General features: G+C 43.8%; 1 protein-coding gene across 4 annotated transcripts in view; it reads right to left on the bottom strand.

Moving 5' to 3' along the window:
- LOC126248028 (cytokine receptor-like) overlaps window positions 1-13,993 on the bottom strand; it is a 475,141-nt gene that overhangs the window by 246,120 nt on the left and 215,028 nt on the right. For all 4 annotated transcript variants that reach the window (XM_049948628.1, XM_049948625.1, XM_049948629.1 and 1 more), the window contains one exon: window positions 6,081-6,238. In XM_049948628.1, the coding sequence (XP_049804585.1) occupies window positions 6,081-6,238 (158 nt within the window). The remainder of the gene's footprint in view (window positions 1-6,080; window positions 6,239-13,993) is intronic.

Here is a 13,993-nt window from a genome sequence, read left to right as displayed (position 1 = left end):
TATTTCTGGAAATCTGACCTTTCTAGTTTCTATATACAACGGAATAATCCGCGAACAGCCTCATGTAGCTTCCATTGTTATCGATAAGGTCACAAATACTTATTGTGAATATTAATGGTTCCATGAAATTCCATTTAGATAAAAACTATTATTACTTGTGAATATTTATTTCTGTTATGAACCGACACCCTGTATTTGTATTCTATCTGTTCTTCATTACAATCACATATTTGGGCTGATATTCCGTATGTTCGTATTTCGTCCATTAGTCAAAACGCCTTCCGGATCTTGTGCCCAAGAGAGCGAGCTGGGTTTCACAAGTTTGGTGTTTTCAAAATCCATTCCGGCTCCTATGGCGGAGATCTTCGGTCTTCAGAATACGCAAGCATAAAATGTGTTCTAAAATTCTGCAACAGAGTAACGATAGAGATACAAAATGGGAATGACCTGCACGTTTTTCCAGTGACTTGCCACGCGTTTTTCATCCATTGACGCAAATTATTTTGCATACTCTATGTAAAATGGCAGATGTATCCTCGTGGTCCAGTCGCCTTTCTGCTGTTGAGGGATTTTAGTTGACTTTAAATTCCGTAGCCACCTCCTCTCGATACCTGGCATTTTCGTATTCCTGTCACAGTCGAAAAGATCAACTGCGGAAGACAAAGTTTAGTTTTTCGACTTACTCTCTGTCATTCACCGTGTCTGTTACAAATGAAGAAACAAACTTACTGACCTAAAACAAGACCAAAATGTCTACCGATTTGTCGTCAGATCGGTAGATACAACTGTATTTTCAAATTAGCCGAACGCTTCGGACGTGGCTCTGCTTATGCCTTTTTTTTTTTGCCTCGTTAAGTTTTGGTTTGTCAACTAACCTTCCACAGCGTTTAAATCAACGTCGAAGTTTCCTTTGCTTTCGCAACTTTAGAACACGGATGTTGAACTTCGGATCCCTCAAAGCGTCTTTCGGCCCGTTTCTCTGTAAGCGATATTATACAGCACTACTGATTGTCATTTTAGTCTCAAAATTGTCATTGACAGAGATGAATGTTTGGTGTTTACTACTTAGGTAACGTAAAATCTGTTTGTTTTCGCACTAAGCAGCAGAAATATGTTCCTACCTTTCTTAACATTCATACTGACAACCGTAGTGATGCCAGAACGGTCTAATGATCACTGATTACCCGCTTTACGTTAACTGATTCGAAAAGTTCTAGCCTGTTCGTAACCGGGAGATCTAAGACATTACCCTCATCAGTCGGTTCCCTGACTATTGAAGGTAATTTTCGGGTAAGTCACATAAAACAATTTCACATGAATCCCTATCCCTGCCATCCGCTCTAATCAGTTGCGTCTGCCAGTCTATAGCTGGTAAGTTGAAATCTTCCCCTAGTACTAAAACATGATCAGGAAATTTACGCTGTACTTTCTCCAGGTTTTCCCTGAGGTGTTTCGCCATTATGGCTCCTGAGGCAGGAGATCTATAGAAGCGACGATTATCATCTTTGATCCACCTTAAACATTTATCATCACCCAAATTATCTGGCTGGCGCATAAGCTCGTAGAGTTTTTCTTCTGAATGTTGATATTCCAATTGATATGGCTTTATTTATCGATCGTCATCTTTTTTGTAGTTCACTGTTGCTATTTCAGTTTACATATTGTCATTTTGTCATTTGGAGATAGCGAGTGGAACAGTGAATACTAGAAAATGGAGTGCCAGTGGAGGAATCGGAACATTTCCGACATATTCTTCTGTTTGAGTGACCACAGCAGAGGCAGCCAGAATAATTTGCGCCGTGTATGGGGATAAAGTTATTGGACAAACAAAGCAGCAACTCCCCGTACAAACTGCGCACAACCACAAAAGATAATGTCATGCAACTGGTGGAACAGCGGCGGTGTGGTGTACTACGAATAGCTTCCACGAGGTGCAACTATCACTGCTGACATTTATCGTCAACAACTGAGACATCTCGCAACCCAAGAACAACGAAAGGAAGTCAGCGTGAAGTGATGCTACTCCACGATAACGCCCGCTCGCATTCTGCTGACTGACAAAAAACACTATGCAGGAGTTGGCTTGGGAAGTCATTCCGCACCCACCTTATTCACCTGATCTTGCGGCCTAGGTTTTTCACCTTTCCTTCAAGGAACTTTTTCCGAATGAAAATGCACTAAAAGTTACCCCAGCGTAGCCAGATTGTCGTAAATGGTGAAGTAGAACATATTATTGACGAGTAAAGTCTCTGTTATGTTTATCTGTAGTGTTTATTAAATTTACGGGAAAAATGTAGGAACTTATGCACCAACCTAACATTTCGCACTCGAAATCTGCATCAAACTCGCTGGATTTTATTGAAACCTATAACTACTTCTCGAGCACAAAAGTCATCCATTTTTTACGATATGCATTCCAACGTCAATTTAAAATTTTATTTCTATTCATCTCTGATTTCAATCAGCTTTATGTTCGTAGTAATGTGTGATTATTACTGCGACCTTTCCGTGGACACTTTTACAGTCAACCAATACCACATTGACGGAAAAAATCGCAGCACCAAGAAGGAATTGAAAGACATAAACGAAAGTTGGCACACGTGTTTCTACATCTGAAAGACGATGTCTGTTTGTGCCAGTTGCATAAGAGTGGCGCCTAGTAGCGCTACTGTGAGGATGCAAAACAAGTTTTCTTTAAGTACACTCTGTAACGGTCGTAAGCGTTAATTACCTGTGAGACTGGACGTCGTGAGTTGATGTTAGTCACGGATGTCCTCAAGGCGACAAATACGTCATTATCAACACCACACTGAGTTTGAACGAGATCATGTAATAGGGGTACGATAGCTGGATGTTCCTTTTGCGAATTGCAAAAGACTTGACAGGAATGTAGCAACTGTACATGACTGCTGGCAGCAGAGAATGTACGATCGCAACAAGACCGGGCTCCTGACGGCCACGTGGCACTACCGAGAGGGAAGACCATCCTGTTCGTCGTCTGGCTCTGGCGCAGCGTACTGCATCTGTAGCAGCAATTTGAGCAGAAGCTGCCACCACAGTGACACAACGAATCGTTACAACTCGTTTACTTCAAGAACAGTCCCGAGCAAGACGCCCTATAGCGTACATTCCACTGGCCCCAAACCACTGCCATTTGCGATTTGAGTGGTGTCAAGCGAGAACTCATTACAGGACAGAGTGCAGGTTTGTCATGTTTTCCGATGAAGCTGGTTCTGCCTCGGCGCCATTGAAGGCCGTGAGTTGGTTAGGAGGAGGCCAGTTGAGGGCCTCCGACGAACCTGTCTGCGTGCTAGGTACACTGGACCTACAACTGGCGTGGAATTTCCTATGACATAAGAGCACTCTCCTGGCTATCCCACGCATCTTTAGTGCCAATCAGTTACGTCAGTGTTCTGATTCGACCTGTTGTGCTACCATTCACGAACAGCATTCAACGTGGTGTTTTTCAGCACGGTAACGCTCGGCCACATACCGCTGTTGTAACCCAACGTGCTGTACAGAGTGTCGATATGGCCGGCCGTGGTGGCCGAGCGGTCCTAGGCGTTTCAGTCTGGAACCGCGCGATCGCTACGGTCGCAGGTTCGAATCCTGCCTCGGGCATGGATATGTGTGATGTCCTTAGGTTAGTTAGGTTGAAGTAGTTCTAAGTTGTAGGGGATTGATGACCTCAGATATTAAGTCCCATAGTGCTCAGGGCCTTTTGAACCAGTGTCGATACGTTGCCTTGGCCTGCTCGATCACCACATCTGACTCCAATCGAGCACATATGGGACATCATCAAACGAAACTCCAACGACGTCCACAAACATCATTAACTGTCCCTGTATTGACCGACCAAGTGCAACAGACGTGGAACTCCATCCGACATCCTGACATCCGGCATCTATTCAACACACTGCATGCACGTTTACATGTTTGCATTCAACATTCTGGCTGTTATACCGGTAATTAATGTACCAGCATTTCATATTTAAAATAGTTTATTTCGCACTTATATTAACCTGTGGTCTTGCAATGTTAATGACTTACATATGTTACCTAGACTAATGTATTTCCGAAATTTCATTACGCAACAGCAATTATTTTTTGGTGTTGCGATTTTTTTCCGTCAATGTATATGAACATCATCTTTCTCTTGTACAAAAACAGAGATCCTGCTAACCACTGAATTCGCGCTTTGTGCCCACTGTAGACCTATCTCGCATTACAATGACACCACAAAGACGAGACAAGCAGTAGAAACTCTCGCCGTGTGCAGGCGGGTATTGTCTTGGTGAAATGTACGCCTAGGATGGCTTGCCATGAAGGGCAACAAACCGAGGTGTAGAATATCGTCGACGTACCGCTGCACTGTAAGGGTGTCGTGGATGACAATGAAAGAGGTCGTGCTATGAAAAGAAATACCACCACAGACAGTCCCTCCCGGTTGTCAGGCCGTACGGTGGGCGACAATCAGGTTGGTATCCAAGCGCTATCTGGGGCGTCTCCAGGCACGTCTTTGCTGGTCTTGAGGATCAGTTCGAAGCGGGACTCAATATTGAGGACAATTCTACTCCATTGAATGAGATTCCAGGCCGAAGACGTGTCTGGGCAGCGGTGGGATACCTGGAATGATGGTCTGGGCAGCAAGGTAATGTCTGCCCGCACACGGCGAGAGTTTATACTGGTTGTCTTTGTGCTTCCAAACCCTACCTTGGCCAGCAGGGTCACCGGATATCTCCCTAATCGATAACGTTTGGAGCATTATGGACAGGGCCTCCCAACCATTTCGGGATTTCGATGATGTACGCGCCAAATGGACAGAATTTGGCACGATATGCCTCAGGAGGACATCCAACAATTCTATCGATAAGACGAATAACTGCTTGCGCAAGGGCCAGAGGTAGATCAACGCGTTACTGACTCGCTCAATTTGTGAAGTTCTCGCTCTTCAATAAATCACCCCGTTTTTCCGAAACGTTTGTCTGTACATGTACATCAATTCTACCGATTTCCGTCCATTGGGATGATTCCTTCTTGGCGTATCATTTTTTTGTCTTACAGTGTACGTGTCTTGCTTCAAACAAACCCATTTCCTGACTTAAGGTACAGGCCGTGGCTGTGCGACCCTGCAGGGTCGAGCGAACGTTATGTTTGTCCTCTCGAACGGTAGTCGCATAGGGCCTTTAAGGTCCTTCATGGCCTTCAGTACGATCCTCCTGAACCCATTGATTCCATATTCGCATGGCAGTCGTGGAGACCCCAGCAGTCCGAGCAGCAGTACTTCAGAACGATAAATCCATGTTCATTTAAGTCGAATTCCACCACGTGCTGGCAGGCGTTTCTCCTTCTGACGTGCGGGATAGCAACCTTCTCACAAACAACCAACGTTCAAATGCTATTTCTGAATGATTTTCCTGACGCTCAGTCTCCTGTTATATTCAGAATGTAGATGGCGTTACTCTTACTATTTTGTGCGGTCTACTTACATACATCTCCAAGAATGTTGTACACTTCATGTCGATTTTATATTTGTTGCATACACCTTTACGGTGCTCCAGTTTTTATGGTCAGAAATTTACAAGTCCGTCAGTGCGCTTTACAAAATCTTTTTCATGTTTTGTGCCACTCAAAAGATAATCACTCTTTTTTTCCAGTGAACTTTCACAGAGTTTCGAAACATCGCGAATGTGCTGAAACCTTTTCTATGCACACTGTATCTCGCTTTCATTCGGAAGGACAACAAAGTTTTTGAAATCTACGGAAGATCACCACATAGCTAATAAGGTGTGTAATTGACAGTAAAACAGTAAAAATAAAATAGACTACATGAGATGAAATCTAAGTTGAAACCGTGGATTTTTAATACCACAAACTGAAAAGAAATCAAAATAATGTTTATTAAGAAAAAAAAATAATGAAGTGAAGAACCATACATGAAGAAGAAAAAGGCTGTAGTCAAATGAAATCGGGAAGTAAACAGTAAATTGGAACTATTTGAGGTAGGACTGATTGGGTGAAAAATGTATAACGGCAGTAATAACATATCAAAATATCGTCCGAGATACTATTCAGCTTACCTTCCATTCTTCTGTGGGATCACATAGTGCTTTGTACTGTAATTTGTAGCTGAATCCTGGTGGGAAATGCTTTAGGCGGTGATCCAGATCCCAATCGAGGTATACACTATTCGTTGTCACATTTTGGTATGTGAGTCTATATGGTTTTGAAGGAACGACTGAAACAAAATTTGTGTTCATATCAATGTTTCATGGACAACAGTGAAAAGCATTTTAAACAGAGCTAAGTGCGTAGCATTACAGAATCGTCTGTTGCTAACGGCAGGGATACTGAAATGAACAAAGTAAACATGCAGTCAAAAAAGCAAGACGCACATTGGCATTGCACTCATAAAACGAGAGATATAATCTGTTTATGTTCGAGTATTTTGGGTTTAAAAAAGTCCACTTTTTCTTTGTTGAACTGTTAATAGTAGACATCCTGATTCTATTGGGTGCGCTGTTGTGTGAAGCCGTTAAAAGAATATATCCCATTAAATTACACTCCTGGAAATGGAAAAAAGAACACATTGACACCGGTGTGTCAGACCCACCATACTTGCTCCAGACACTGCGAGAGGGCTGTACAAGCAATGATCACACGCACGGCACAGCGGACACACCAGGAACCGCGGTGTTGGCCGTCGAATGGCGCTAGCTGCGCAGCATTTGTGCACCGCCGCCGTCAGTGTCAGCCAGTTTGCCGTGGCATACGGAGCTCCATCGCAGTCTTTAACACTGGTAGCATGCCGCGACAGCGTGGACGTGAACCGTATGTGCAGTTGACGGACTTTGAGCGAGGGCGTATAGTGGGCATGCGGGAGGCCGGGTGGACGTACCGCCGAATTGCTCAACACGTGGGGCGTGAGGTCTCCACAGTACATCGATGTTGTCGCCAGTGGTCGGCGGAAGGTGCACGTGCCCGTCGACCTGGGACCGGACCGCAGCGACGCACGGATGCACGCCAAGACCGTAGGATCCTACGCAGTGCCGTAGGGGACCGCACCGCCACTTCCCAGCAAATTGGGGACACTGTTGCTCCTGGGGTATCGGCGAGGACCATTCGCAACCGTCTCCATGAAGCTGGGCTACGGTCCCGCACACCGTTAGGCCGTCTTCCGCTCACGCCCCAACATCGTGCAGCCCGCCTCCAGTGGTGTCGCGACAGGCGTGAATGGAGGGACGAATGGAGACGTGTCGTCTTCAGCGATGAGAGTCGCTTCTGCCTTGGTGCCAATGATGGTCGTATGCGTGTTTGGCGCCGTGCAGGTGAGCGCCACAATCAGGACTGCATACGACCGAGGCACACAGGGCCAACACCCGGCATCATGGTGTGGGGAGCGATCTCCTACACTGGCCGTACACCACTGGTGATCGTCGAGGGGACACTGAATAGTGCACGGTACATCCAAACCGTGTTCGAACCCATCGTTCTACCATTCCTAGACCGGCAAGGGAACTTGCTGTTCCAACAGGACAATGCACGTCCGCATGTATCCCGTGCCACCCAACGTGCTCTAGAAGGTGTAAGTCAACTACCCTGGCCAGCAAGATCTCCGGATCTGTCCCCCATTGAGCATGTTTGGGACTGGATGAAGCGTCGTCTCACGCGGTCTGCACGTCCAGCACGAACGCTGGTCCAACTGAGGCGCCAGGTGGAAATGGCATGGCAAGCCGTTCCACAGGACTACATCCAGCATCTCTACGATCGTCTCCAAGGGAGAATAGCAGCCTGTATTGCTGCGAAAGGTGGATATACACTGTACTAGTGCCGACATTGTGCATGCTCTGTTGCCTGTGTCTATGTGTCTGTGGTTCTGTCAGTGTGATCATGTGATGTATCTGACCCCAGGAATGTGTCAATAAAGTTTCCCCTTCCTGGGACAATGAATTCACGGTGTTCTTATTTCAATTTCCAGGAGTGTATATCAAGTGCGCAACGGGAATTTATATCATGTTTTCAACACGACGAGAGGGGAGTGTATTATATTCGTGGATTCACTTTGGAATGTAACAAGCTGTAACATTCGTAACATCCAAGTGTTGACACAACTGAGAAGAAGCTACAGGAGGAAGGTACATGAGAGTTGTATACCAAACAGCAACATCATTACAGGTGCTTTACAAGAGGCCAGAAACTGAGTACACCATCCTGAATAAAATCCCGACAATTCTGACAAATCCCAAACTACCAGCATCTGCTCTGGCTTGCAGGTATTCACAATGATCAAGAATGTACATAGATGACAACGGTATTGTACTAGTGTGGGTAATCGTTCTTTTAAATTCTATCCGCCAAAAACATAGAAAAAGTGGTAAAATTCAGCACACGCAAATGTGGATTTCGATCCATGTTTTCGTTCTACTCAGCTATGAGCACTCCCATTAATTGTTAAGATGAGGATTTGATCAGTGAGAGCACACTCATATTTTGCAAACAGAAAAGAAATAGTTTCTAGAAAAATCATGGCTTGAAATGTCACTAAAGAGTATTTATTCTCCTAGTGGTTTAATTTAAATAACGCAGCGATCACCTACATTAAAAAATTAATTAACGGCTCCTGACCGAAAAAAAAAACTTATACCAGATGAGCTCGTAAGAGCCTATCTTTCTCACGTATTACAGGCAGAGTGCTGTCATACAAACCTTTTAGAAATCTACGTTAGCAGCTGTGAGACCAGCGCATCTTGTTGGACTGGAACCACTAACCAGCCAATCCGCAAATCTCTCAGGTGGCGCCAGCCACCTACCCAATCGGGTGGGAGCTACCAAACCGTCAGAAAGGTCGTTCCCTTGTTTATAATGATGTTTGCTGGAAAAAGTTCTAACCGAGAATGCAGTGGAAATTTTCACAGCTTCCCGTGTTGTTTTTTACTTGACCAATCGTAAGTCGTACTTTTACAAAGAGAGGTTCAAATGGCTCTGAGCACTATGGGACTTAACTTCCGAGCTCATCAGTCCCCTAGAACTTAGAACTACTTAAACCTAACTAATCTAAGGACATGACACACACCCATGCCTGAGGCAGGATTCGAACCTGCGACCGTAGCGGTCGTGCGGTTCCCGACTGTAGCGCCTAGAACCGGTCGGCCACCCCGACCGGCTTACAAAGAGAGGAATGCACGTCGTCTCTGATGGCCCCAGGCCACAAGCCAGGCTTGAAAACAAAGTTCAACGGAAAGTTATATAGCCTCTACAAATAAAGGATTAGACAAAACTACCCTGATTCTAAGTGCATCACCAATTACCCACTCAACCACAAGTTATGGAATTTACCAGTGGTGGAGATTATGGAGAGGAGATAGCACAAGTTGCTGATGTGAAGTACAGAAAAATAAAATCAATAAATGATGATCACCTATGCAGTCATTCTCCCAGCTATGACTTATATAAATCAAACAGCAGAAAAGTAATGTGCTAGACTAACTGAAAGTAAATTAAGTATACCTGATTGCAGTTACATGATACGGCTGAGGCATGATCTTTTCATGGTATTTTAGATTTCGACACACTAACTGCAATTGACTGAGATGAATCGAAAATCAGGAAAACGATTTTCATGTAAAGTTAATATTATTTTTGTTTACGTTATTCGTAATCCAGCGTTTTGCCATTTCAGGTTGTTGTTCTAGAAGAAGTTATGTGTATGAAATAAAATAGTCTACGACCATGTACTATTGGTAAAGAATTAGAGTGAAATAAAAACAAACAAATTACCACAGCACAACACAACCACATTTTTATGGTGAAATTTGTTAAGCGTTCCAACATATTCTTACAAGGAACAGTCCTTCCAGTTTATTTAAAATTCGTGCTATCTAGAAAAAATTCAAATTTAGTCCAATATTTTTTTCAGCTTTAAAATGATTGTAGACATGCGTCGAACTTTGGAAAATATATACGGTTTCATTATACACTGCACTGCAATTGGTAGCTATGAGTCTGGCTGTGAGAAGGTGTAGGTTGTTCAAACGATAGGATATTGCATGAGAAGGTAAAAATTCGAGTTCAAGCACCGGTTATATAACAGTAAAATTCAGTGTGGTCAATTAAAATTGCAACACCACGGAGACAGAATGCAACAAACGTAAAACTGGTATGAAATGTACTATGTGCTGAAATATGCAGACAATTAGCAGTTCAGTGCAGCCACTCAAAATGGGTAGGAGTAACTTCGTCTATAAACAGGGTATCTCTTCTAAGAGTCGTCAAGCGCATTTTCTCTTGTGTTTCAACAGATTCTTACAATTTTGTTTTTGAATTGTATAGATGTACTCAGCCCAAACAAATGGTGCTGGTCGCGTCTTTAATGTCATGCCCAGTGTTGACGGAAAGCGTCTGTTTTTTTGTGCTACAAACATTATTTTTAAAGCGGAATTTTACGTGCTGTAATAAAACTGATTATGGTGAGATGAATGTACTAATCGATCTTGGATCATATGAAGTGAACGATAAACGATATATCACCGAAGGACATAAAGACAAAAAATCTACTACTACATAGCTACGCGAAAATGTTTATATGTCAATGTTTATAAATACTTAATATCATTATGACGGTGATTATGCAATTCTCAAAAATGGTAGACAGTTAATTGTATTTTGTTTATGAAACGTATGTTTCAAAGATTGTTTTGCACAAATAGATCGATATATGATAGTAATTTCTTTGCTTCATGTTGTTACAGGTAAATCTTTGTTCTTTTTTTTTCAGTTGGTTGTACGAATTTGAAGTGCGAGGATGGAGAACGTGTTATGTGTGTTTTATTGATTTGTATTGTGAAGTGAAATGACTGAAAATATATGTGTAGTTCTACAGAAGTCCACCACAATTCATATTATTATTGAAACATCAATCCGATCATCCTCTAGGCTATTAAAGAAAGATAAACCACAGAAAGGAAACGCACAACGAGTCATCCAAGGAGAGCAAAAAAAATGAGTATTGTTATTATTTACAGAACTCGTCATTTTAATTCGACTGTCCCTGTCACTCGCTGCATTGCTTGAAAATGTGATCGGCCGCCCAAGTTACTAACTTACTCGAAACATTAGTAAAGCAACTTTGGGCAACAAGAGGGTGGGGACAAACAGAGTACCCATTCGACAGAGCGATCCCATATTGGCCTAGTGCGAGATTCTTTTTATCGATATGTATTAACAGGGACAGTAAAACTCGAAGAATTACCACTACAGCAGCAGCGATAGCACTGCCCTGTCCTGCTACCACCAAGCATGCAGCGCTACTGAGTCGCTGTTGGATTGCTGTCTATTCTTCGTATTTTACTGTGCCTGCAAGTACATATCGATAAAACCTGAATATCACACTAGACTAATTTGGGAGCGGTCTATCGAATAGCCACATAAAATTCCGATTTAAAAATCTTTTTTTTTTCTTTACTCGGAAACAGACCGATGCTTTGTATTGGCACTGGGCGTTGCATGAAAGACATGACGAGCAGTAATTGTTCGGGCTGTCTCTAGCTGCACAATTCAAAAACTATAGTGCAAATATCGGCCCAAACACCAGAGAAAATGCACCTGCCTACTGTTAGGAGAGACACCCGGTATGTAAGCAGAGATTATGCAGCGAGTTTCTAATTCAGAAATCGCATTAGATGTTGGTTCCTCATTGAAGATCTCTTTACGTCTAGTGTAAAAAGGAGAAACATCTACCAGCACGTGGGCCATCGAGACATCGCTTTTCTGTTCGGCAATATTTGTGTTTATATTGGTTGGGATCCCAAGACTTTCATGCGAATACGAACTCGGTGCGTTCAGAATGGACCTACTCAAAGCATACAGGATCTCAACGGCCCCACACGATTAGCGCCCGAGAGGACAAACATATTGCTCGGTCAGAAGTACAGCCACGTCACCTGTCTTCACGCAGGAAATGGGCTTGTCTGCGGCAATACAAGGCTACACAGGTAGTGTGACGACATCTGGAAAGGCGGCAGCAGAGGAAGGCACTCCAGTGGTGCACACAACGACTAAACTGGACAGAAAAGTCGCACCGTGTCATCTTTTCAGACGATTCGTGGTTCTGTGTGCAAAATTCACGGTGGACGTTTTTGCGTGTGGAGGTTCCGAAGAGGCCAGCATTGCCAGAGTGCATTCGCCAATCTCAAATGGGCTCAACACCTTACCTTATGGTATGGGGTACACAAAACACGATGACCTATGGTTCGCCTATCTGGTAATTTGGCCAGCAGTTGTTACATTAGCAACACGATAAGCCCAGTAGTTGTGCGCTACCTTAGAGGTGTGCGCGACATTTTCTTTCGCCAACATAATGTATGGCCACACGTTGTCTGAACACAAAGGGATTAAAGACATTAGCTGCCAGTGAGCACTCGTTTTGGGGTAAGGTGAAAATTTATAATGAACTGGGATTAGAACAAGGGTCTCCTGCTTACTAGGCAGATGCTCTGACCACTATACCATCCAGATACAGTGGTCGTCCCACCTGCACGGACTCTCCTAGCACGCCTGCCGTCAGACCCAAATTCTCAGCTTATGCGACACGCACTGATGTACTGCCCCTGCTCATTAGCCTCATTACTCGTGGCATCTCGCCAGTTACGGTAAGAGTTCGAGCTCGTTGTTCATCTGCACTGAAGGGATTACTGACCGTCATCGGCTTAATTATATATTGATGTCTACTTTTTACAAGATGCACGCATGGAGTAGTGGTCAGCGCAGCTACCTAGTACGCACGAGACGTGGGTTCGAATCCCGGTACGGCGCAAATTTTTAATTTGCCCCTTGATATAAATCACTGCCCACTGGCAGCTCATGTCTTTAATTCCGTTTTGTCTTGATTCATAGCGGCAGCAGGATAAAATGGTGTCTTTTCCTTCGGATATGCCCGATCGTCACTTGTCAGTCACTACTACTGATAAACTCTGCTATACAGCTGAGGAAGCATGGAATGACATCATCCAAGCTCAGCCGAACTCGATGCCCTGCCGCTTAGAGCCGTTGCTATTGCCAGAGGTGCCAGCTCTCTGTACTACATTTCGCACCATGTACAGTGTGGTTATAATTAAACTTTAGCTATCTGATAATGCCCTTATGGCAAACAAATGATCGTATGACAGTGAAACTTCGTGGAAACATTCGTAAGGACATGCAGAAGAGAAATGACGAATAAACCATTGAAAGAAACACATTTTAATTTCCACGTGAGGGGTAACGGTTTTTAATTGTGTACCTTTTCTGCGTTCTAGGATACAAACGTTGAACAATGTGACGACATCTGCATCCACGACAGCACTAGAGATTTCTTTACTGCTGTCTGAAACATGTCAGGTGGGATGTTAGCTGTCTACCTCGCTATGCTCATCTTCTTCAAGATCGCACATTGCGTCCTGCATTCTCAGACATGGCAAAGTAACTTCTTCAACAATTTGTGGCGCAATTGGTTGTCAGGCTCTCCCGAACTACCGGATCATGTTCTTGAATTACGGACCTCTCCGGATTCCTTTAATGCGTCGATAGCCGCAGCACTGTTGCTGTTGTTTTGGTAAAACAGCTTTAAGAGTAAAGCCTCCTCACCTTGTCCAGACCCATGTTGACTGCCGAACCAGTAGCGGCGCCCAACGGCAAGTCTGTACATCATTCCTATAAATTTAGGTACGCGTACGGCAAATAGTTTTCCATCGACACTCACGCAAATAGCGAAATGTCAATTATAACAAACCTGTATATCCCCACATATATCAAAAGTTAATTGTGTATTCCTGTTGCTACACTGTACACGCATAGTAAGTAAACTTTCGTAATTTTCTATCCTTCCTGATGTTGCAATATAATGATGAGTTCCCAGAATGAGATTTTCACTCTGCAGCGGAGTGTGCGCTGATATGAAACTTCCTGGCAGATTAAAACTGTGTGCCCGACCGAGACTCGAACTCGGGACCTTTGCCTT

Source organism: Schistocerca nitens, chromosome 3 (assembly GCF_023898315.1).
Source record: "Schistocerca nitens isolate TAMUIC-IGC-003100 chromosome 3, iqSchNite1.1, whole genome shotgun sequence".
In the NCBI taxonomy this organism is placed as follows: Eukaryota; Metazoa; Arthropoda; class Insecta; order Orthoptera; family Acrididae; genus Schistocerca; species Schistocerca nitens.
The sequence above is the reverse complement of the archived record's forward strand: the minus strand, read 5'-3'. Positions and strand labels throughout refer to the sequence as shown.